A 25780-nucleotide genomic window follows, 5' to 3' on the forward strand; every position below is an offset into this window, starting at 1 on the left:
AAACATTTACATATACATACAACATTGTTTTTATGTGCAAAAGTGATGAAAATCCCATTTCAGACAGGTAGGTGGTGGCAAATGGTAAAAGTGTCTGCAATGCTGCTTTTGTTAGCTGTGGATAAGGTTCTAACTGTGTACATCAGAATTGTTCTAAGTCCAGTTTTTCAAATTCCATTTGATTACGTGCATTGGCTCGTATTTCAATCAGATCGTCTTTTATTAAATAGCTGTCTCCATCGAATCTGTGTCAAAATTTAGAAACTTCTCTTGAACCCCTGGAAATGCTTTCTCGCACCCCCAGGGGTGCACACACACCCCAAGTTAAGAACCACTGCTCTGGAGGATCCCCCCTCTGCCAGGTCTCCAGTGAACAGGGTAATTGTGTTCTGTTGGACACTGAAAAACAATCTTCACAAACGTAAAATTCTAATTCATAGCCTGCCAGTTGCAAACAGGCATCATTACTCATATTTCCTGACATTTCCAAGAGCACATTGTTTAAATTCCTGGAAGAGTCAGTATTATTACAAGTTGATGCATGCTTCAGTTACTGCTATTTGCTTTAAACCTTAAAATGCTATGTATGTATAAAAGTAATAAGAAATGCTATGTTACACAGTAAATTACAAATCATGATTTCATGCTACAGTTTTGTTGAATCTTTTCTCAAATGAGTGAATTTGAACATAATAAACACAAAAAATCTTCTACTATTGTCAGCTGGTTTTATTTTTTTAAATATTTCATTCCACTGAGCAGATTGGAGTTATCGACTGCAAGACAGCTCCAGATACTTGTGATTGTGTTACAGAATGAATTCCAGCATGAATACAGAAAGTATTCATGCTGGAATGAGGGTCTTCATTTTCCACTCTGTGCAAAAGTTAAATTTAGAGGAATTTAACTGAGCCTCATAAGCTTTTCTTTCTTTCTTCTTTTTCCCACTGGGTAGTAGAGGATGATGACATAGTTACTTCCATCACCTGATTTTGTAACATCCATGGTGTGAGTGTACTTCATCTTAGGAAGTGTACATATAAAGATGTTTCACACAGAACATCATTTGGGTGTGCTGGTGCTCCCATCTTTTTCTCTTTATATTACTTTTGAGTTCTCTAAATGGTGTCAATGTTTATATATTACTTTTGAGTTCTCTAAATGGTGTCAATGTTTATATGGGTTGGGAGGGGATAGTAGCTAGAGATAAGTAATGCAATGTGCTTTTCTCGTTCTGATCTTTTGCCTCTGTGTTCATGGCTACAATTACACAGTTAATTCACTGGAACACTCTCTTGATTATCTAACATACTGTGCTACAAAGTTCCCTTACTCTGTAGCATAGTATGTTACAGAGTAAGTGCCCTTTTTTATGGTTCATTAACTATTAATTTAAAACGAAAATGATTTGTATTTTTACTTTTCATTCCTGTTGATATTTGTAGTAATTATGTGTAAAGATTCATGGAATTTACAGGAAGAAATTAGGTTGTTTACATAGATGAAGGTGTGTTTGTCCATTTTGCTTTGTATTATATATCTTGGATGTTTTCTTTTTAATTGTTTTATGTTGTGTATTGTGATGTTTTGCATCCCCCCCCCCCGAAATTTTCTGTTTTCTATTGCACATAGTGTTGCATTGTCTGCTTAGCATGGCATCACATGGTTGAAATCAGTGGATGTGCTGGCAGTTATGTAGTTTTCTGGAATTCAGTTATCAGAGAGAGAATCCCATCTCCAAGACTTGTACAGGTGCCACATATGCTTGTTGCAGTAGTTATTTCTATAAGGAATTGTGTGACATTCATTCTTTGAGTTTACACTCATGACTAAAGGTGTTTCACATACAAATAACTGAATTCCATTGCATATATGATTGCTGTAAGTTCCCTTGAGGCAAATTAAACTTTGAATGTTAAGTGAGCAAAGCTAACTTTAAAAAAGATATAATTTTTTTTCCCTCATATGTTTCCACTTCCCATTCATGTGGCAGACTTACTGGCCTATTTCAACTAAGCATACTAACTGGCTTTTGTAAACTTAATTTTGCTAGGATCAAGCAGTTAATCTGCTCATAGTTTGCAATCTCAGTTAAGTGTGCTTATGGACTGTTTATTTACAGGAGAAAATAGGCATTACTAAGTTGACAAAAACCGTTCTTGACTTACTACCACAGATGAAATCTCAAACCAAATACAGTATGGCACAAAATATATGTTTACACATGATGATATGTACATCCACAACTATCGGCTGAATCTTGGTCACATAAAGCATTAATGGCAGTAGATTATGTGCTCAAAATGGTCACCTTGTCTTTCAAGACAAGTTTCATAGAGCATGCAAAGGCTCTCTGTCATCTTAGAGAATAAAGGTTGGGATATCTGCTGGACATATTGTGTAATTTTTTCCCTTAGTTCATCAAGGTTTGAAGCCAGGTCATGGTGGAATGCCCATTCCTTCAACATACCCCAATAAGAATTCTGTGAACCTTGGAAATGAGCCTCCCAGGGAGGTATTTTGATGAATAGTCTCTAGAACCATGTGAAGTGTGACAGGTTGCTCCATCCTGTTGGAATACCTGGAATGTTTTTCGCACAGCACATCCTATGCAAATCCTGGGTGAATGGAACTAACACATTCTCAATGTAACATGGTTACACCATGCTCTTCAATAAAGTAGGGCCCAATTATGTCATGGCTGGAAACTGCACACTATGTGGTAACCTTCTCACTGTGAAAAGGTTTCTCTTGGACAAATTCAGGTTTCAAGAAACCTGTCAGGTTCACCGAGAACCTGACATTATGGAGGAAGGATGGATCTTCATAGACATTAGCCAGCACACGTGCACAGTATTCTCACTGTGCAGTAATCCATTGCTGTTAAACACTGACCCACTTGAATGATGTGCGAAAAGTACCTCATTCAAGTGGGTCAGTGTTTAACACCCATCATTCCACCCAGCTCCTTAAGGATTCTCTGTAGTGACTGCCTTGGTATCCCAAGTTTTACTGCTGTTCAGCATTAATTGCATTTCAGAGACTGTAACACTTGCTCCAGCACATGCACATCATTCTCATTTGTATTAAGGTTCGTGGTCTTCCCAAATGCCCTTTGCACTGCAGTAAAACTCCTGATATGTCAGAACCTCTCGATTAAATCAATGACGACACCATTGCTTGGGGCATGCTTATGGAAATGACAAACAAACTTCCTACGGGCATGTCATACGCTTGGAGATCATTTACTCTACAACTCTGTATGAACAAAAATAATGCTCAACAATAAATGCATTTTTTTTTAACATAACACTGTTGCTATAGCTAAATGTAATGCCATAAGACTCGACACGTGCTCATCTATTAATGTGCATTGTAGTTAAATGGCATATCTCATAGTGCGTGTATTGAAGGGGTACTTTTTTTTTACTGAACATGCTTTTAAACCATGGCTATGCTTGTTTTATTCCCCCCCCCCCAAAAAAAAGAAAAAAATGCTGTAATTATATGCACCAAGTGGATTTCATAATGCACTTTATTTTATTAATTTCAAATTGAAGCATATAAGTTTATTATTGTTTGTCATAAAAAGAGCACTCAGCCTAATCCTAGATAAAATATACATTTATATTTATACACAATAAACATGTTCATAGCGTGAATAAAATAATTTGTCCTTATCTGAACACACAAAAATTAAACATTGAAAAATGATCACAATTACACCTGAAACTGATGGCATGTCACAAATTGTCCATTTATCCTTAAATGGAACACAAATGCATATATATATATTTTTAAATGCCACATGAGTGCTATGCAGTCATATGTATTTTTTTTTTATTATTTTATAATGGTAGGTAAGTAGGTGTTTTCAGTACCAACCACCTTTCATTAAAAAATATTTTTAAGAAATGTCCCACTAATAATGCAAAAAACTTTATATACATGAAAAAAGCAACAATTTTTTTATACATATAATTTAAATTAGAACACATGTATTTCAAACAAGAAAAATGTTTCCATTATTACAGTAATCAGATAAACACCCTACTGAAAAAAAATCTAACAACTAAAATCAGTATATAAAACAAACGACCATTGATTTGAATGGAACTGATAGTTTCAAAATGCTCCCTTTTCCAGATTATTAATAGATCTAGTAACTGGGCAAGTATTAGTCTTATACAATTTATGTTAATACATCCTACAAATACTGGTAAAAGCAGCTTCATGGTATTTTCTGTCTTATCACAGGTATTGCTTTTGTGCCATTCCAGGCACAAATAAATTTTGTTGTAGCTCGTTCAGCTAGTACTTATTTTCTTATTTCTTCACATACCAAAGTTAAATGTTTGTTTTACCACATGCATCATTTCTGCTTTTCAAAAATTTAACCTTCAGAAGAAACTGTATGGAGAAAAACTGTTTACAAGGATTCCTTCCATATAACCTACCAAAGTCAGAAACAACACTGTGATAAAATATAATACCAAATATACTAATACTAACCACATGCTATATGATTTATTTAACATCACAAATTATCACCAATAACAGAGATATAAGTATCGTTATTTAGTTTTATATATTATATGTTCAGTATAGCATAGGACACAATATGAAATTCAAAATCAAGGTACAAATATTTAGTGTGAACACAAGTAACTATGCTGGAGTAAAAAACAGTTCAGAAGGATTTACAGAAATGTAATCCAAAGCCTCCTTAGATCCTGATGGATGTAAGGAAGAATACTAAAATGTATCAATATATAATTTAGCATTAATTTATATGGTGAAACATATTGTGACAAAAAAAAAAAAAAAAGGCATTTCAGAAGTATTAATATCTTGAGCAGTTTGAATTTCTGATTACATTTGAGGACAAATGGAAAACTTTCTTTGAGACCTTTCCCCATTTAATTTTCTCAGTATACAGTATAGTAAAAATATTAATGGAAAAATAGCAACCATTTATTCAGTGCTTATGATATTAAAACTTTTACACGTTCTGTGCAGGGGAAAGGGGGACATCATTCCATTTGGTTCAAAGTTTATGAAAATGCTTCAGGCACCAAACTCAAATGATGTGGATGTAGTGACATATGCCAGAATTTAAAACATAAACTAATGTAGCTCTGAATATAGGATGCCATTCAGAGCAAGTTGTATGAGACACACTTGTAGTTAAGGCACAGATGGCAATGAAGTTAACTGCAGTATTGCCAACAACTGCTAATACAGAAGAAAAATTTTAAAACATGAAATGTATTTAATCATCTGTAAGAAGGGTATTAAACTGGTCATCTCCAAAATGGAATATACCAGATACAATGAAATTATACAAATATATACACTGTTTTCAAAGTTAAAAAAGCCATTGCTTTTATAGCCTTTGCTATCTGTCAATGTAAATAAATAAATAAATATGCATATATAAATATATACATTATTAAATACTATCCTAATGGTATATAAGAGAACATTAAAATAGCCAACATCTGATGTCCTAATCTTGCAATTATATTTTTAAACTATCCTTTAAAAAATAAAAAGAAAGGAAAGAGAATGATATATTTTAACATTTGTACTGAAAATAGTCATTAAAAAAGATAACAGTAAAACTTATTCAAATTAGCATTGTGATATACTCAAGTTTCGTTAATGCTTTAGTTCATATCCAGTCCTTTTATTTTTCATTTTACATATTTATTTTGTTATATGTTTTTTCATCATATCCTTTAAAGAAAATTTCATTTCAGTTCAAAGTACTGAGAGAAGATATGTCCAGTGTATTATTAATGCAACTTTATTGTATTGACTGACTCACAGTAGCTGTTTGAAGAAGATATGCTTCTGAATCCTTTCTTTCTTTTTGATAGCTTCCTTTTTAAACTATTTCAAGTACCTAAAAATGAAAAATATTTTCTTTAAGACCAAGCTGCATTCCATCCACTTTTAGTTTTATTTAAAAAGTTATTTAATATTTCATTCAAATAAAATTAATTTACCTCTTTAACTCATAATTATTCTGTTGGTGTGGTTGGAAGAGTGGATTAAAATTCTCCTGCAGCTTGAATGTCTTTAGATGGAAGGTCAATGCACAGCCTTTAGAAAGCAAAGTTTATACATATACCTCACCCATGGTATTAACATATGACGGGTCTACAGACTTTGGTAGGAGTCACAAAACATTCTTCCTTTATATATTATAGATTATGTATTCTTCATGGTATCTACCTTGGCATACGAAACTGCTCAGAAAACATGAAATATGTTTGGCTACTATACCTCTTATCCCGAAACTATGATGAAGGATAAGTTATAAATGAAATCCCATTTTGAACATAGTGAATTTTAAGGCTAAAATATAATGGTACTAATTTTAAATTATTTTAATACACATTAGCTATTATCTTCATTGATATTCATAATATTAATATCATTTTTTTCCTTCATAATGTAAATACCAGGGTGATAACAGCAGAATGATCCTGGGAGTGACTGAAATACTATATCCTCATAAAAGAAGTGGAAAGTGTTTTATATATATATAGGATTATAAAGAAAGCAATTCAGTTTTCACAGAACTGGTTTCCTTTTGTGATGATATGCTAATGGTGGAGAAGGCAAGAAATCCAGTGTTTCTTAAGCCTCTATTTTACTTCTAGGAAATGAATTAATTTGTTATGTAGACCAGTGGTGGTGAACTTTTTATGTGCGTGTGCCTAAAGTTTACAAATCGAGTCGCTGACGTGCCAGGCAGTTTTTAATAGAGGAAAAATTAATAGAAAATTAATTTATAATATATATAACACACATATATATATGTAATATTTATAAATAATTTAATTATTTATAATTTTATAAATAATTATTTTATTTATAATATTTATTTATATATAAATTTATATTATTCAGTGTAAAATTGATTATTGTATAATTAAATTGGTTTTAATGATACTGGTTTGAAGAAAAAAAAAAACGACAGTGAGAAAAATATTTATGCATTTTAACTAACCATAGATGTCAGCTGAGCAGGGGAAGCAGCAGAAGCATCCCTGATTTTACTTTACGAAAAAAGACATTAAAAAGTTTGGGATATACCTCGCACACGAAAAATATTCAAACATATTCATGTCGAGGTGGTAAGTCCCTGGCCTCATCAATCTCCTGGAGTACAGTTTCACCAATGTGATATACTGCTGCTAATCTTTTCACCCCAAAATGCATAACCTTACATTCTGCCACATTAAATTGACATCCATTCTCCTTAGCCCAGACCTCCAATCTATCCAAATCATCCTGATGTGTATAAATTCACATGGAGAAAACACACAAGATAAGCCTTACTATGTTGTTGATAACGATATCTTCAAGGACTGATTTGGGATACAAGAATACATAATGGATATAAAATAGGAGCTGATCACCATTGGATTTTGAAAATGATACAAATAGTTGTAGTAAACTATATTTTCGGTCTGAAAGTATACTGACCTGACAGAAAATTAAACATAAGTGTGCAGACAAGATATCTTCAAAATTATGCATTTTATATATACACAGTTAACATAATATCATATTGCTTTTTGTATCTCATGATGCACATTCCCTTCATTAATAGGCCATTCATGATAACGTACATTATGGTGATAGTCACTTCCCAAATTAGTTTCAACCTTTACTGAGGTCCGATTGGTATTTGTTAGACCTGAGGAGATAGTTTTCACTATCTCAACGGAAGTCATAATTTTCATATACATATATAAAAATGTATCTCCATCATATTACAATATTCTGCATAAAGAAAGTTGTAAGCAAAGTTCCTCCCTCCCCCTTTTTTTTCCTGAATTGGAAAGCACATTATACCTTCAAGAAATTATACTCGTTTTCATCCAATTTTACACATCTGCATAAGTAAAAGAAAGCTACTTGTATAAAGAGATCATAATGAGATCATATACAGAAACTTAGAAAGATATTTTTCAAACTTTCATTTGCTTATTATTATGTGATACAACCAGGAACTCATTGCAGGAAGGAAAGGTACTCCAAAAACCATAAACCCAACCATCTGCACAAGCTATGCCATGTTCTGCCCAACAACAGTTGGGCAGTACATGGCATAGCTCTGGCCAATTTATCTGTTATACAAGATGGGGAAAAAAGAGTTTCTGAAAGAAAAATCCTGCTACCTCTGTATAAGATTAGTTAACTCATCTTCATTTGAAAACATCCATACAAAAATTCCTCTTGTAATGACAAGAATCAAACTTAGGTCTTTTTAAATGAAGGGTGCACTCTCCCACTGTGCTTTGGAGAAGCTTATGCAGGAATAAAACATGGATGAGAATAGAATTATAATTTTTATCAAGTAACATGCAAGATAGAGGTGCTTAAGGATCAAAGCTATATAACTGGGAGATAACCACATCACCTTTTAAGGAATACTGAAACCATACAGGGTTTCTGACCTAACATCCATACCTTAACTTCTCGTGGTGCACCTTGTTAGTAATTATCTACTTGGATACTGAATGAATGAGGATGGACTGGCAATTTGGAATTTAGCCAACCAAATTGTATTCTTATTGGCTTAAACCAGAATTCAAAATGACGGTACATGACAGAATTTCATACTGGCTGGAGTTGCCTGGTTAAACAAGGCCCACATTGTTTTTGTCAGGGGAAACTAACATCAACTACTGGAACAAATCCCAACTCAACATCAGCAGCATTCAAGATTGGCATCATCAACATAAGTGTCATCAAAGGAAAAGAAATGGATAAGTACCAGATTGACATGATAGGTATTACTGAAACAAAGAAGTTAAAAACAGGTAAGATTTTACTGAGCGACAAATACAAAATGTTATATTCAGGCAATAATGATAAGGGCAAAGAAGAAATAGCTATAGTATTCAACACTAAATATGAGAATAATCTTCTTAAATAGCAGGCAGGATCAAGTAGAATGATGCAGGCAAATGTCAGGGGAAAATGGACAATGAGATTTATTTGTGCCTATGGTCCCACAGAAGATTCTCCTAAGGATGATGTTGAATAATTTTTTAAGGCATTGAAGAAGGGGAAAATTTGGAGAAAAAGAGCAAATCTAATAATAAGGTAAGTATATGCTAGATTTCTGTTTAGGACATGCACAGTAGTTATTACTAACACCATGTTCCAAAATAATTACAAGATGTTATATTCTTTGCCGGATGAAGAAACTCAGGTTTGTGAAGGAGATACTAGAAATGTTGCAAAAACTGAATAAGAATTTGGCAACAGGGACTGATGGGATACCAGCACAAATAGCAAAAGAGTATTCAGCTGAACTGGCTTATCCTTTGACCAAGCTATATAATTGGGGTCTCAGAACAAGGAAGATTCCACAGGAGTGAAAAGAATATATATTAATTTCACTGCACAAGGGTGGTGCACAGACTGATATACCCAACTATTGGCCTATCAGTATCTCTCGAGTGGTGGTGAAGATTTTTGAAAAGTTGGTTAGGGCTTGCATACAGAAATGGGTTTACTAAAGAAAAGTCATGTTAAAGTAACTTGCTCAACATTTTAGAAAAAAATGTTACCATTTTACCATTGAATTAGATAAGGAGAATGAATACACGATACTTTTGGATTTTGCTAGGGCTTTTGACAAAATACAGCATGGAAGACTGGTGCATAAATTAGAGAATATGGGACTAGATTATAAAATATTAGCACATGGATAAGAGAATGGCTGATTGACTGTGGTGTATATGGGGGGGGAGTGAGTCTGCAAGGTTTAAGGTAACAGTGCTGAACCAAGGATTGATCCTTGTGGTACACTGTTATTCAATCTGAACATTAATGGCATTGGGAAAGAGTTGACAGGGATAAACAGTTATTTGCTAATGGAGCAAAAAGGCAGGGTAATCAGGAATGGGGCTGATATGTAGTACTTGCAGAATGATTTGAATGGATAGGAATTGTGGGCATGTGAAAATGGCTATCAGTTCAGTGTTAGTAAATGTAAAGTCGTGCAATTTGGTGTGATGAGATAGCCAACATTATATTATACTGGCGTGCTTCCGTTAGAAGAAACTGATCAGGCTAGGTATCTTGGAGTTTTAGTAGATAGAAAGATGAAATTAAAGGGCCATATAGGAAAGACTGAAAATACAATTCAGAGGTCAATTTGAATGACGAAACAAATCTTGATATGTAAAAATAAGGAAGTCATTTTACCTCTTTACAAAACCATCGCTTGAACTATATTATGCACAAGTCTGGTCTCTGGTTTCTGTAGTGATTCTGATACAGTGGAGAGAATGCTAAAAATGATATCAGGATTGTGGAATACAGATTATGAAACCAGACTGAGAATTTGTGGACTGCAGCCACTAGCAAACAGGAGAAAGAGAAGTGATACGACTGAGACTTACAAACTTCTGAAGAGGAGTCAGAGACAAGATACCAGTAGATGGAATTTTTGATTTTGTGGAGGGTGGGGAAAGGATGACAGCATCCTTGTAAGTTGAGAATGAATTCCATTAAGAAGGGGGTGAGAGCTAGATTTTTCTCATAAAGTGGTGTGTGATTGGAATGAATTGTCATTGAAGGTGGTGAGTACAGGTAGTGTGAATGCTTATGTGTTCGTCACACATGTTGATTGGATTTTAACAGTATAGATGCAAACACAGATTGATAAGAAAATAATTATTTATGAACTTAAATGCTAATGTTTTGCTAGTTTTAATTAATTATAAGATTTTAATTAAGATCCAGCATCTTCAGAGCACACAAACAATGTTTGTTACAGTAGCGAGACAACTGCAATCACGTGTAACAGTGGGACTAGTATGAGCACAGATTGATAAGAAAATAACTATTTATAAACTTAAATGCTAATGTTTTGCTAGTTTTAATTAAGATCCAGCATCTTCAGAGCACACAAACAATGTTTGTTACAGTAGCGAGACAACCGCAATCACGTGTAACAGTGGGACTAGTATGAGTAATTGTAATGTGCAACACAAAGACTAAACTCCTAATTAGGCACCATCTAAGTTTTACATTAAAAAAAAAGATATTAATTTGGTCTTAGGATGACTGTCTCCGAAATCTTTGGCAGATTTATACAGCCATACTTGCTGAGGTTTGGAGTATGTTTCAAGGCTTCTGTTGATTCCAGGAACAACCTCTCTGACTTGTAAAAGTTTCTGTGCAGTGCTTTTGTTTTTTTGGACATCCGCCTCAGTGAACACAAAAAATATATCCGGCATTTTCGCTGTGGCAAGTCGGGTCTGGCAGACCATGCTTTGGATACCCCTGCACACAGGATCAATTGGAAAAAAACAAAAGTACTGCAAAGAAGCTTTTACAAGTCAGAGAGGTTGTTCCTGGAATCAACAGAAGCCTTGAAACATATCCCAAACCTCAACAAGTATGGCTGTATAAATCTACCAAAGATTTGGGAGACAGTCATCCTAAGACCAAATTAATATCTTTTTTTTTTTTTTTAAACTTAGATGGCTCCTAATTTGGACTTTAGTCTTCGTGTTGCATGTTACAATTACTCACACTAGTCCCACTGTTACACCAGATTGCAGTTGTCTTGCTACTGTAACAAAATTTGTTTGCATGCTCTGAAGATGCTGGATATAACATCAGCAAAATATTAGCATTTAAGTTAATAAATAGTTATTTTCTTATCAATCTGTGTTCGCATCTATACCATTCAAATCCAATCAATAGGTAGTGTGAATTCAAGAGCAAGTATGGCAGATAATATGTGGCTCCCTCAATGAATCCCTAACTCCTGCAGGAACTCATTCCTTAATAATATAGATGTGCACAAATTCACATGGGGAGAAGATGCAAGAAATAAGAAAAGTTGCATTGTCTATGTTATTGCTAACAGTGATGTTTTCCCACTGGTTAAGGACACAAAAGTATCTAGAGGATTTGAAATTGGAAGTGATCTCCATTTGGTCTTGAGCAGGATAAAACTGAATTTCATATTGAAAAGAAGCGTGTACAAGAAAGTTTTTCAATGAATCAAAGTTGAGTAGCTTTCAGATGTCAGCAGTATACTAAAATACACAACAAAAAAAAGAGAATTTGAAAACAGGAAATTCCAAATCTTGGAGATTCAGTGGCAAATGCTGAAGAAAACAATGATTGATTAATTGATTCAGCTGGAGAGGCATGTGATGAGGTTGTCTGCGAGAATAGAAAAAGCAGAACTCCATGGTGGAATTAGGAAGCTAAAGAGGCAGTGAAGGAAAAGAAGTAAGCATATAAAAGTTCCTGACAAATAAGTTAGCTTGTGCTCTCAGAGAATACAGAAACAAATGTAAGAAAGCAAAACAGTGTGTAAAACTAGATAAACAGAAGTCACAGGAAGACTTTGGTGTAAACATAGAAAATAAATATTTGGGAGGCTATTGAAAAATCTCAGAAGTACAGGAAAGAGTACTATAAAAGGAATCAGAGATGATAAAGGAAAGTTGTATTAAATCTGATATCAAAATTGGAGATGTTAGTCTGAGCACTTTAGTTTATGAAGATGATGTTATACCCCTAAATAAATCCAGTGCAAGGCTGCAAAGCTTCCCTGAATAAATTGAATAACTGCTATAATAAATTTGGTATGAAAATCAACAAAAAAAAAAAAGAGACCAAGACAATGAAAATAGGCAGAAATATCAAGTGCATCCTGAATGGGGACTATAGAACAAGTGAAACATTTCAGCCATTCAGGCATAATTTTAGTGAAAATGGACTGATGGCAAAGTAAATATGGAAATAGACAACAGAATCAGCAAGGCTGGTATGGTAAGAAGTCAACTGAATTTTTATGGAATAAGAAAAAAATTAGTCAACAAACACTAAACTTGCTATACACAAAGACAGTGTTCAAACCAATTTTAACTTATGAATCTGAGATCTTGATTAAATTAAAACACTTGATAAAAGACTGGAGGCAACAGATATGTTCATTCTGATCAAGATTAGTGGAGTGAGCAGATGGTAGCAACATATTAAAATTGAGGATATTAGGAAGGAACTTATTGTTGTTAGGATTCAGGAATGTGTTACTAGAAGCTAATCTCAAGTTGTATGTCACATGATTGGAATTGAAGAGTAAAGGCTAGTAAAACAAGTGGTTTTTGTCTGAATGGCAGGAAAAGACCCAGGGGAAGACCAAAGTCTAGGTAGGTTGATACAGTAAGATGTGTCTTAGAAGACAGAAATATAAGATCTGATAATATTGGACTCTTGACAGATAATAGATTAATTTGGAAGAAAATTGTTTATAGGAAGCTAGTAATGATCTAACTTTTTTGTGAAGTACTATCATAATATCCTGTACACTCATGCCTGGGGATACATATCAGGAATTTAATGATGATGATTTGCAGGATAAAAATAAGTCATACCAAAAAGGAAAAATTAAAGGTTTAAAAAAATTCAAGCATCGTTCAGGTGTGAACTTTAGACTTAAATATATTATTGAGAGAAAAGTGAAAATGCTTGAAAGACTCGGTGACAAAATTTGAAGAAAACACTCACTCAGCGAGAGAAGGCTGCTGCCTACATATGAGACAACCAGTCTGTTAGATATTTCAGATTATAACCCAATATACATGCAGTTGTGGTTAAAGTATTACAGCAATTGGTTAGAAATATAATACAGGATTTACATTGTATAAAAAGTGAAAAACTGTATTGGATGAGGAGGGTTCGTGTACACTGATATTTTAACTTTGGCAAGTTAGGGTATAAGCTCAAAGTGTGTATGTGGGGGGGGGGGGGGGGGGGGGGGGGGGGCAGATAACAGAAGATAAGTCGTCTGAAAGATTCTAACAAGTTTAGTTTTTAGTGCAGTGGAGTGTAGATGGAAGGAGAGGGAGGGAATAATGTTCTAGAAGGGAAGGCAACCACTGTGTACTATAAGGTTGTCTAGTCACTACTGTTCACCCTATCTATCAATGTTATTTCATTTTGGAATGTACAGGTGCAGACTGTACTGTATTAGTAGAATTGTGCTCCATGATGAAAGTACAATTTTGCAAATGTTGCAAAGATTACAGGGCATTACACTGCTAAATGATGAGGAAATGGCATGTGAAGATAAGAAATTGTAGTAATAATGTTTTACAAAGTATTTAATACTTTGTTAGGCCATCAGCAGATACACATGCAAATTTCATTACTTGATTTCTGTTGTGATGAGAGAACTCTAGAATGGGTTCAAATATAAGTACTAAGACAACATTTCAAATGTTGGTTATCGAGAACAGTTGAGGAAGTGGAAGTCATACCAAAAAAAGAAAAATGAAAGGTTTAAAAAAATTCAAGCATCCTTCAGATGTGAACTTTAAACTTAAATATATTATTGGGAGAAAAGTGAAAGTGCTTGAAAGACTCAGTGACAAAATCTGAAGAAAACACTCTCTCAGCGAGAGAAGTCTGCTGTGTTTAGCATATAAGCAAAAGGAGGTGATATCTTAAGAGGTGTTTAAGTAAAGGAAGTTTACAGGATTAGTATGGAAGGGAATTATACCTAAATAGAGGACAAGGTAAGCAAAGCAAGAAACCAAATGAATGCGAGATTCAACATGATAAATATGTTGCTGATTGACTAAGATCTCCAGTGATCAGTCGCTACTGATTCTATAGTGGTTTGCTGTTAATAATAAAATTACTGTGTAGGTAATATTGTCATCATCTGGCCATATTCTTAAACAGCCCTCCCCCAAATACACCACTAATGTCAGCTCTCCTCTGGACCTTGTCTGTAAAATTCATCATGGAGAATATCCTTCATAGGGAAAATTCATGGTGAGAAAATTGATATAATATTGTAATGATACACATATATGAAAAACTAATGCAAACCAACACACACTTTAGAAAATAAATTTCTTTTTGTATTATTTAATTAGATTTTATTTCACTTTTATTTATAATATTTTCATTCTGTATAAGTGCAATTAATATTCTGAATTTCACTGATCAGTGAATTCCCTAATTTCTGTTTATTTCTTAAAATATTCATCTTTTTTTAATTCTTACTTGGATACTACAGATCTTGTGGATGGGATATTAATATTTTAAAAAAGTGTGATATGGTACTTAGGGAATAAGAACACCAAATTTAAGAATGTTTATTTATTTTTGTAGTCTTTCACTATTTTTCTACGCACTTAAGACACTCATCCAGATGCTTTTTTTTTTTTTTTACCCACTAAACTAATTCAGAAGATGAGGTGCTTTCGATTATAGGACATCTGTTCTGTGTATTTTGGAACTAATTCCACATTTCCTATATATTAAAGAGATTTTGGAAGTAATTATTGTTTTACAGGAATACTGTAAAACAACACATGCACCTCTGAGTAATCATTTAAACAAAGTGATCCGTGAAATTAATAAATCCTTTCATGGTGTAAAGCAGATGTCTAATCACTTAGTCTTAGTCAACAATACATTTTATTTGTTCTCATAAAAGTTGTTTCAAGATAATTATTTTTGTCAAACAATTATTTCATAAAGTAATGAAAATCTGAACTTGAACTTCATATTGAAAAGAAGGATGTGTAAGAAAGTTTTGAAATGATTCAAAGTTGAACTGCTATCAGATGTGAACTATAGGCTCAAATACACAAACATTATTCAAGAAAAATTGAAAGAGTTTGAAAACAAGAACCAAGCCTTGGAGATACAGTGGCAAACAACAAAGAAAATTTTGATTGAGTCAGCCTGAGAGGTATGTGGTGAAGTAATGTGCAAAGATAGAAAAATCAGAACTCCATGGTGGACTCAGGAAATTAAAGAGGCAATCAAGGAGAAAAAAAAAATAATAAAGTTCCTGGCAAGTAAGTCAGCTTGTGCACTTAGGGAATACAGAGAAAAATGTGAAGCATTGTGTAAAATTCGCTAAACAAAAGTCATGGGAAGACTTTGGTAAGAACATAGAAAATAAATATCAGGAAGATGGTAAAATATTCTGGAGGCTATGGAAAAAGCTCAGAAATGGAGGAAAGAGTACTGTAAAAGGAATTAGAGATGATAAAGGCAACACGAAAATTGGAGATAAACATATTCTTGATGTATGGAGAAATCACTTTGAAAGATTACTCAATGAAGCAGGTAGTCACAGCATGGTGGTAGAAAACACCCAATAGGAATGCTATCTGGAATATATATCTACACTTGAAGTAGAAAAAGCTATCACAAACCTGAAATGTGGAAAGGTTGCTGGAGTAGATGATATGCGACCGAATTCCAGATGATTGGAGTATAGCTCTTATAGTACCTATCTATAAAAAAGGGAATAAAGCTGAATGTGAGAATTATAGAGAATTTCTCTATTGAACGTTCCTGGTAAGATTTATGGAAATATTTTTGAGAAATGGCTACGAAAAATTGTAGAGAGAAGCTTGGAGAAGAAAAAGCTGAGTTCAGGCCAAACAGATATTGTCAGGATCATATTTCCACTTTAAGATAAATAGTTGAGAAATCATGGAAATATAACAAGGATTTGTATCTAAGTTTTGTAGATCTGGAAAAGGCATATGACAAGGTGCCAAGAGGAAAGCTGTTGAAAATGCTACAGTTATATGGTGTCCATTGTTATTCATCATCTATATGGATCACATTATGAAAGAAAGTAGTATTAAACCTAATATCAAAATTGGAGATGTTAATTTCAGCACTTTACTCTATGCAAATGATGTTATACTTCTAAATAAAAATGCTACAAGTCTGCAAGATTCCCTGACTAAATTGAATAACACTCGTAATAGATTTGATATGGGTCAGCAATAACAAGACAAAGACAATGAAAATAGGTAGAAGCATTGAAAATATCAACTGTATTTTGAATGGAGAACCTATAGAACAAGTAAAACATTTCAGCTACTTAGGCACAATTTTTAGTGAAGATGGTAAATTAAATATAGAAATAGACAACAGAATCAACAAAGTTGGTATGGTAGGAATTCAACTGAATAAATTTATATGGAATAAGAGAGAAATTAGTCAAAACACTAAATTAGCTGTATACAAGACAGTGTTCAAACCAATTTTAACTTATGGATCTGTGAGCTGGGTTAGAAATAAAACTCTTGATCAAAGACTGGAGACCACAGATATGAGAGTCCTGAGAAAGATTAGGATACTGAACCATCAATGGCAGTATCATATTAAAAACGAGGATATTAGAAAAGAACCTGACATTGTTAGCATTCAGGAATGTGTTAGCAGAACTAATCTCAGGTGATAATGGCCACAGAAACAGAATGGGAGAGGAAAGATTAGCTAAACAAGTGTTTTTTTTGCCAGGATGACAAGAAAAAGACTCAGAGGAAGACCAAGATGTGGGTGGTGGATTAATACAGTATAAAGTGCCTTAGAAGAAAGAAATATAAGATTTGATAATATTGGAGTGTTGACAGATAACAGGTTAATGTGGAGGAAAATTGTTGATAGGAAGTGAGTAATGATGTAACTTTTCGTGTTATACTATCATAAGATCCTGTATACCCCTGAGGGAAGTGGTGGCTCGTAAGAATTTGTAGTGGTCAGGCTGTAGCAATTAAAAAAAAATCAATACAGATCAAAAAAATTATATCATTAATAAAACTAAAATATACAGAATTTAACAGAATTCTTCTCTTCTTTCATTTATACAAAGATAAAAATTAAATGCTAGAATTAAATAGAAAAAAGAAACATCGCACAATATTTACCTATGATAACAACTACGAAGTTAATTGGTGTTGTTTGTGCTCATGTAGTAGCAAAGTTACGTGTCTTGGGCTGCAGTGCTACCAGCCCAAACTGTACATAAATCTAGCATTACCCCCCCCCCCACTACGTTATCCCCACTAGGTAGCAGTTTGGTGCAGTCTGCATTGAATGCAGCTCCAGTGTTGAGGATACTAGCCCTAGCCCACACAGCACATTGACTATTGCTACAAAATGAATTATATAAAATATTATTGAGTGGTATTACAAACAAGGAATTAACGGTTTTTAGATAAATATATAAAAATTTAAGAATGGCGATAATAAAACAGGAACTTTCATTTTATACTGCAGCGGCTGCATCCCTTATGGACGAGCCACCACTGCCTGAGGGTATATGTCAAAAATTTTGATGATGATGAAACTCCAAATCTTAAAAAGGCATCGTATGTTCAGAATTAAGTTTTGTTTCCTTTTTATTCATAATCATAGTTCGATGAATACTTCACAGATTGCATGAAAGTTTTACTTTATAGAGAACAATACAAAAATATTTAATCATATGACAAAATGTATAATCTTCATAATGTAATGTTTTTTCTTTCCACTTCAAATTTGTTTTCCAGAATCACTCATTAAAAGTAATTAAGAAAATGTAATCACTCATTACATTTTCCAGCCAAAGCAAATTTTACCTTATTTAGTGTGGTCTGTCTCCACAAATAAAATTCTGTCATATCAATTGAAATACACGATTATGAAGTAAATAGTTATATATATATATATATATATTATTATTAGTTTAGATATAGTATAGTATCGTATAATTTATATATAGTATCGATACTTTTGCAATAATTTATGATTCAAAATGTGTATAGATGCATGCATCAAAAGTGAAATTTCATTTTAAATTGCATTTTGCCTTTGAGTGCTAAACTCTCCCCTCCCACACACACAAAAAAAGTGTCTGAGTGCATAGAAAAATAGTGAAAGGTTACAAAAGTAAATAAACATTCTTAAATTTGATGCTCTTACTCCCTAACACACTTTTGTAAAATGATATCCCATCTACAGAGTCTGTGGTATCTAAGTATGGAGAAAACAAATTCATATTTTAAGAAATAAAGAGAAATTAGGGAATTCACTGATCAGTAAACTACAAAATGTTAATTTCACTTTATAATAAAAGAATAAAAGGTGGCATAAGCTCTGATCACTTACCTAAGTATCCCATAATACAAAGCACATATCCTTACAGACATATATAATGCTATGTATTATGGGAAGGATCACTACCCAGACCGGTTTCAACCTTTATTGAGGTCTCGTCAGTGGGAGCCAGACCGAGATGTGATGATACCAAGTAATGCAGAACTTATATTTATCTATATCAGTTGCCACAAGGTGCTTTGACCTTATTAAATAAAAATCTCCAGGTGAGAGAAAGATGTAGAAAGTTTTTTTTTTACCTTGGGTGTACTATACATTAAAAATACCAAGAAATTTTATAAACTTGGATTTCATTCTTTTTTCTCAAGTAAGCAAACAAGCAAACTAAGTTTGCACCTGAAGTATTTTCAGGTCTGAGACAACTCGTGGTAAAGGTGGCATTAGTTCTGATCACTTGCCTAAGTATCCCATAATACATACATATATATACACATTAAAAAAAAAATGTACATACACACACACACACACACACACATATATGAGACTCCTCATGTCTTTTGTGGTTCATATTAAAAAGAAAAATTATTCTTCTCAGTATTCTGATCTGTGTGAACTGCCAACATTTATAGATACATTTCATATACAAGCTAAAATAAGATGGACAATTACTCTGCCTAGGTAGATCAGAACACCAGAATTGAGTAAAACTAGATGTGGCAATTTACTTCTTATAGACAACTCATTGAAATATTATCTGCATGCTCTCTTTTTTTCATTACAGAACATTATATCTAAGCATCATCAAGGCACATTATTTTGTCAAAAAAAAAAAAAAAAACTCGAGCAGAAGAACATCATTTGCCACACAATCTTCCTATAATCGGGACAGCAATACCTAAACCATACTTTGCTGAACTATTGAAGTATCTCTTAGATAATTAGAGTGAACAAAACTCTCCAATCTTATACATAAATGTGAACTGGTGATGTGCAATATACAGCCTTCCCCTCCCAGCCAAAGCCAACTTTACCTTATTTAGTGTAGGCTGTCTCCACAAATAAAGTTCTGTCATAAGTTTTAATAATGGAATACCATGAGCAGACATATAAATACAAAATTAATAATGGAAAAATTCACGTAAAAAGATTAATAGTACACTAGTGGCCAAAATTGTGGAAACCTTTTGGAGAAAGTGTATTTCTGAGGTTTGATGGCTCATAAAACCACTTTGTTTTGGAGTAATACCATAAAATTATATATCAATGGAAAGATAGTGTAATCAAGAATGTAATGCAATAACTTTTATAAAGGATTTTTTATTAGAACAGCAATTATAAAGAAGAAAAGTGTAACACACAGAAAAAATTAGATATACAAAAATTCTTACAATGTGAGTTAATACTTAGTTGGGTAACCTTTAGCATTAATTACAGCCTTACAACTCTTTAATGGAGTGAACCAAGTTTTTTAGTTCTGCAGCTGTTATAATGTAAAACCAAGATTGAATTACTGCTTCTATTAATTGGGTTTTATTGATGGGTTGCTTCTGACTAACAAGTTTCTTTAGTTGCCTCCATAGATTTTCGATTGGATTAAGGTCTGGGCTATTCCCAGGCCATTCCAGCAGTGGAATATGATTATCTTGAAACCACTTTTTGCACACAGCAGCAACACGACATGGAGCTGAATCCTGTTGAAATATAAATGCTTCATTATCTTGGAAAAGATCACGTGCGGAAGGCTTCAGTTTGGGCTCAAGTATTTCATTTATGTATTTTTGGGCATTTATATTCCCATTAATCACGCAAATTCTGCCCACACCTTTTGATGTCATACAACCCCAGATCATAACACTAAGTGGGTGTTTCACGGTAGGTGTAATGCAATCAGGATGCAAATCTTCTCTGATTCTTCTCCTTACGTATTTTATGCCATCACTACCAAACGGGGAGATTTTGGTCTCATCACTCCAAATAACGCTGTCCCATTGTTCTGCTAACCAGTTAACATGGGTTTTAATCTTTTTCTTTTTTTAAAAAATGGGTTTTTTCGTGTAATTCTAGCATTTAGACCAAATTCCTGCAGTCTTCACTGAACAGTCCTTGCACTCATTGTATTGCACCATTTCATCTTGTATACACCCAGATGATTTTCTTCTGTCACGTAGGCACAGTCTCTCAATTCTATCATCATTTGCTGTTGTGCACCTTTTCCTGCCTTTACCAGTCTGGTTTTGTAGTGACTGAGTTTCCTTATACCTCTTCAGAAATTTAGAAATGCCACCTTTGGTTAAGTTTCCACCAATTTTTCTTCTAATTTCTTCATAACTGTAGCCTTGTTCACTTAATAGTACTATTTTACATCACTTTCTGGGTGACCAGTCAACTCTTGTACCATTTCTTTAATTTTATTACATTTTACAAGCTCACTAAATGAAAGAACACAAAAAAAAAAAAAACCAACTTGATAGCAATCACATAACACACTGACAAATGTCTTCCTCTCAGCTCCAATACATGACATCAATAGCTGAATCCTACTGTGACCTTATTGGCTCATTGCCAAAACAAGATGACACCTGATTGGCTCTCTAAACACTCATGCTCATTGGCTACATTCAAATGAAGGAAAGCTATTTCATATCAAACTAAGCAAGCTGTGCTTCTTTTTTCTGGTTATTTGGCTATAACCTTTCATAGAATACAGATAATTGAACAAACTTTGTTGCATTACATTCTTTATTAAATTATCTTTCCATTGATATATAATTTTGTGGTGTTATGAGCCATCAAACCTCAAAAATACACTTTTTCCAAAAGTGTATTTTGGCCACTAGTTTATAATTTTTGCATGTGTATCACAGGCATCTTCATTACATTTTAAACTCAAATTAAACAATAACTGACAATTCCAAAAAAAGCACCACCTAAGTAGCTAGTGTAAGATAACTAAAAAGGTCAATAAATTTCCTAACAAAAAAAAAAAAATTATATATACAATAAAAAGTTAGGAAAGATTAGCTGATTTATAAAGTACTATCTCCCATAAAGGGGATAGATGTAAACCATCAGATCTGTTTAAGTTAGGAGAGTGAAGTAAAGTTTCACATGTTTCTTTATAAAGCCGTTCCATGAAGAACTGACTTTTGTGAAGGACTTGTCTTTTTCCAATGAACTCTATGTCTAGTGATGATGGCATGTTCTGCAAGTCCAGACTATTCAGGTTCAAGGTACTGAATATAAGACTGGTGTTCTTCTAGCCGAATAGAGGCAGATCTTCCTGTTTGTCCGAAATAAGATAATCCACAAGAACAAGGAATCTGGTAGACACCTGGATAATTAAGATGTGGAAGTTTGTCCTTAGGAGAAGTGAGAAAGGTGGAGATTTTTCTGAATGGTCAAAAGGCAACAAAAATATTCAGTGGTTCTTTAACTAGAAGAACAGATACTCATAAAAAATACTTTGGATTTCAAAAATAAAATTTCAGATCTTCATTTGGACGTTTTGGATATCATGATCAGTTTAGATGTTGTTTCTTTATTTACAAATGTTCCTTTATCTGAAAGCACTGAATTACTGCAATAGGAATTTCCTTCAGACATTGTAAAATTATTTGATTTTGTAATACATTCTGGTTATTTTTCACTTAAAAATAAGTTGTATCAGCAAATTGAAGGAACAGCAATGGGCAATCCTCTTTCTCCTGCTATCTCCAACTTCTTTATGGAACATTTTGAACAACGTATCTTTGACAACATTTCTCTCAGACCTACTCATTGGTTCAGATATGTCGATGACATTTTTGTTATATGGAATGGCTCTTCTGATGAACTTCAACAGTTTCTCACTAAGTTAAATGCACTTCATCCAAGGATCAGGTTTACCCTAGAAGTAGAATCAAATAAGCAGTTAGCCATTTTAGATCTTTTAATTCTTCGCCAACCAGATGGTAACCTACATTTCTCAGTCTATAGAAAGAAGATTCATACAGGCCATTATATCCATGCTGAATCTCATCACCATCCCAGTCAAAAGGCAGGAACTATTAAAACACTGGTTCATCAGGCCCACTCCTTTTGTTCTTCAGACAATTTATTACAGAAAGAACTGCAATATATTACTTCTTCCTTTCTATCTAATGGATATAAGAATTCCTTCATCAAAAGAGCTTTGAGTAGTTTTAATATCTTCCTCTTCAAATACAGAAGAAATAACATGCATTCCTATCCCTTATGTACAATGCATTAGTGAAAGTATAGCAAAAGTTTTAAAACCACTGAATATTTTTGTCTTTCGACTATTCAGAAAAACTCCCGCCTTTCTCCTTCTCCTAAGGACAAGCTTCCACATCTTAATTATCCAGGTTTCTACCAGATTCCTTGATCCTTGCAGGCAAGTCCACTAGCTGACTGATCCTTGCCGAGCCATCCAGGACCACCCATCTTGCCAAAGCACAGGCCAAAGTGATGCAAAACTACCAGGATCCCGCTCCCCCCCCTTTTTTTATCTAGATTTCATGGGTCACACCGCAAAGGAAAAAAATAGCAACAGGGTGTTGGATCCCAGTAATAGTGCTCTGGAAGAAAGGATAGTAAAAAAGCCTCAAGAGAAGTAGAACAAAGAATATGGGAAGAAAAGCAAAGAAAATGAGAATAGAATGAAAAGGGCCAGTATCATCAGTGGGGTATCCTCTCCACCACAAACAGATGCCCATGGAGAGGGGGTATTTCATGCTTCCTGTTATATAAGATTATTTCCTTCTATTGAAAGAACTTTATTTACCCAATGAAGGGATTCTCTTACAACACAGGATGTATTCATCTGGATAGTTAAAAATAAAGTTAACCATCCTTTATTCTATCTTCATCTTAATAAGTTAAATTGAACGGCCAGTCACAGCAAAGTAACTTGGTTTCATATAACTCTAATCCATGCTGTGATATCAACTCTAATCAATGCATAGCCTGCTGAGTCTATTTATTGCATATATTCTCTGGCTAGTTGCCTCTAGCAAGATAAAAAAAATAAAAACTTTCTACAACTTTATTCTATGCAATCTAATTAGTGTTTTCCTCAGACATATTTATTTAATATAATAAAATTAGTTTAATCCTTTATCCAAGTGTGAGCAAACAAAGTTTGCGCCTGAAAGTATCTTCAGGACTGGGGTAAGGTGGTACAACACTAGGGCAACTCGTTGCAAAGGTGGAGCAAGCTACCAACACTCCTATCTCAGTATCTCCTATAATGCAAAACACATCTCCTTGCAGATATGTCTAATGTTATGCATTAAGGGAAGGGCCACTACCCAGACTAGTTACGACCTTTATTGAGGTCTCTTCAGTGGGAGCCAGGCCCAAGTGGAGATACCAGGCAGAAGCATTAGCAGGTCATCTCCACCTATAGGAGTTGAAAAAAACTCCTATAGGAAAAAACTAATTTTATTGCACTCTAACCAAGTGAAAAATAAACTTTCAATATTTATTTAATACTGTAACATCCATACCTGCATATAAGTCAAAGATAATTTTTCTTTATTTCAATGCTAGGGGTCTTTGCTGTACCAAATTAAGACATTTAGTGTGTCCTTTTCCTTGACTTTCCTTTGTGTATAAAGATGTAGTTTTACAGAGTTAGGAAATTTAATATTAATTACTGATGCTGGCACTGTTATATGTCCTGAAAAATCTGTTGTACAGACTAATTAACAGCTATTAGTCAATGGGCATTGCTAATTACCATAAACCTACAATGTGTTGGCCTGCTTGGCCAACATATTGTATCCTGACAGCATCTTTGTTCTCCCAACCAACAGGCTAGCTATGGGCTTTAATCTCACCTCAGTATGATGTACATGTAAAGTAGCAGACAATTTTTGTTGTCTGGTGAGACCACTACACTTTTGAAAGAGCAAAAAGCAGGAAACTTGCAGCCTTCCCAAATGGCAGCCGAGGCTTTGGTCTCTTGCCAAAGCAATTAGTTGCAACTTTTGCCCAACACTATTCCCACTCCTATCATACCCAGATGGCTCTATTGCATCATCATCCAGAGAAAAAGCCAATCTCCTGGCTTCACACTTTGCCTCCAATGCATGCATAACCAGGGCCGCATTTACCATTAGGCGCATGAGGCGCAAGATAGGGCCTCACTCTTTAGGGGGGAGGGCCTCATTTTAAAACCTCACTCCTCACAAAGAACAATAAAAAAACAGCATAGTTATAGTTGCAATATTTTTAAATATTAAATTCATAATATAAAAACTAGAAGCTGCTGAAAAATTTGTGAGGCTTCCTGCTTCCATTTGAAATACATTGTTCTTTCCTTAGAATATAAAACTAACAGGAACTCCTGTATTCCATAAAATTCATGTATGTAAGTGTACCATTTCTTTGCTGGACATATATACGCATCCAGCAAACCTGGATAATATTCTGTCCACCTGCTGAAAGAACATGGATAAGAAGTGTAGTCTGACCGTCATGTCCATTAGAAAGTGCGATAATCCTTCACGCTGAAAAGAACACTTAACTACATTACCTGGCGTAAGTAGTAGCTACGTTCTGTGGCCTACAGCAAGAAACGCTTGCCGTTTGCTCGGTAACCGGAATCTTAAGTTATCAGACTAAATACCTATGAGTTATATTCATTTTGCTGCTTGTTTTTATTGTATAATTATAGTTTTTAATGCCAGTGTAAAATAAGAAATCCTTTCATACTTTCTTCATTTCATATTGTATCACTCTGGAAGATCAATGTCGCTATGAATTTTGCTGCTAATTATTTTAATCGCCAATACATTTAAAAATTCTCCAAGAACTCGATTGAAGATAATTATTTTTGTCAAACAATTATTTT

The 25780-nt window shown here is 33.9% G+C and overlaps 1 protein-coding gene across 2 annotated transcripts in view; it reads right to left on the bottom strand.

The window, feature by feature from the left end:
- Positions 1–3539: 3539 nt before the first annotated feature.
- The window catches only part of LOC150095350 (serine/threonine-protein kinase dyf-5), a 337365-nt gene continuing 315124 nt past the window's right edge, over positions 3540–25780 (bottom strand). For both annotated transcript variants that reach the window (XM_090410825.1, XM_090410826.1), the window contains exon 12: positions 3540–5908. In XM_090410825.1, coding sequence (XP_090266951.1) covers positions 5896–5908 — 13 coding nt within the window. In that variant the 3' untranslated portion in view covers positions 3540–5895. The remainder of the gene's footprint in view (positions 5909–25780) is intronic.

Source organism: Typopeltis vanoorti, chromosome 20 (genome assembly GCF_054136105.1).
Source record: "Typopeltis vanoorti isolate ZY-2024b chromosome 20, IOZ_Tvanoo_1.0, whole genome shotgun sequence".
Taxonomy (NCBI): Eukaryota; Metazoa; Arthropoda; class Arachnida; order Uropygi; family Thelyphonidae; genus Typopeltis; species Typopeltis vanoorti.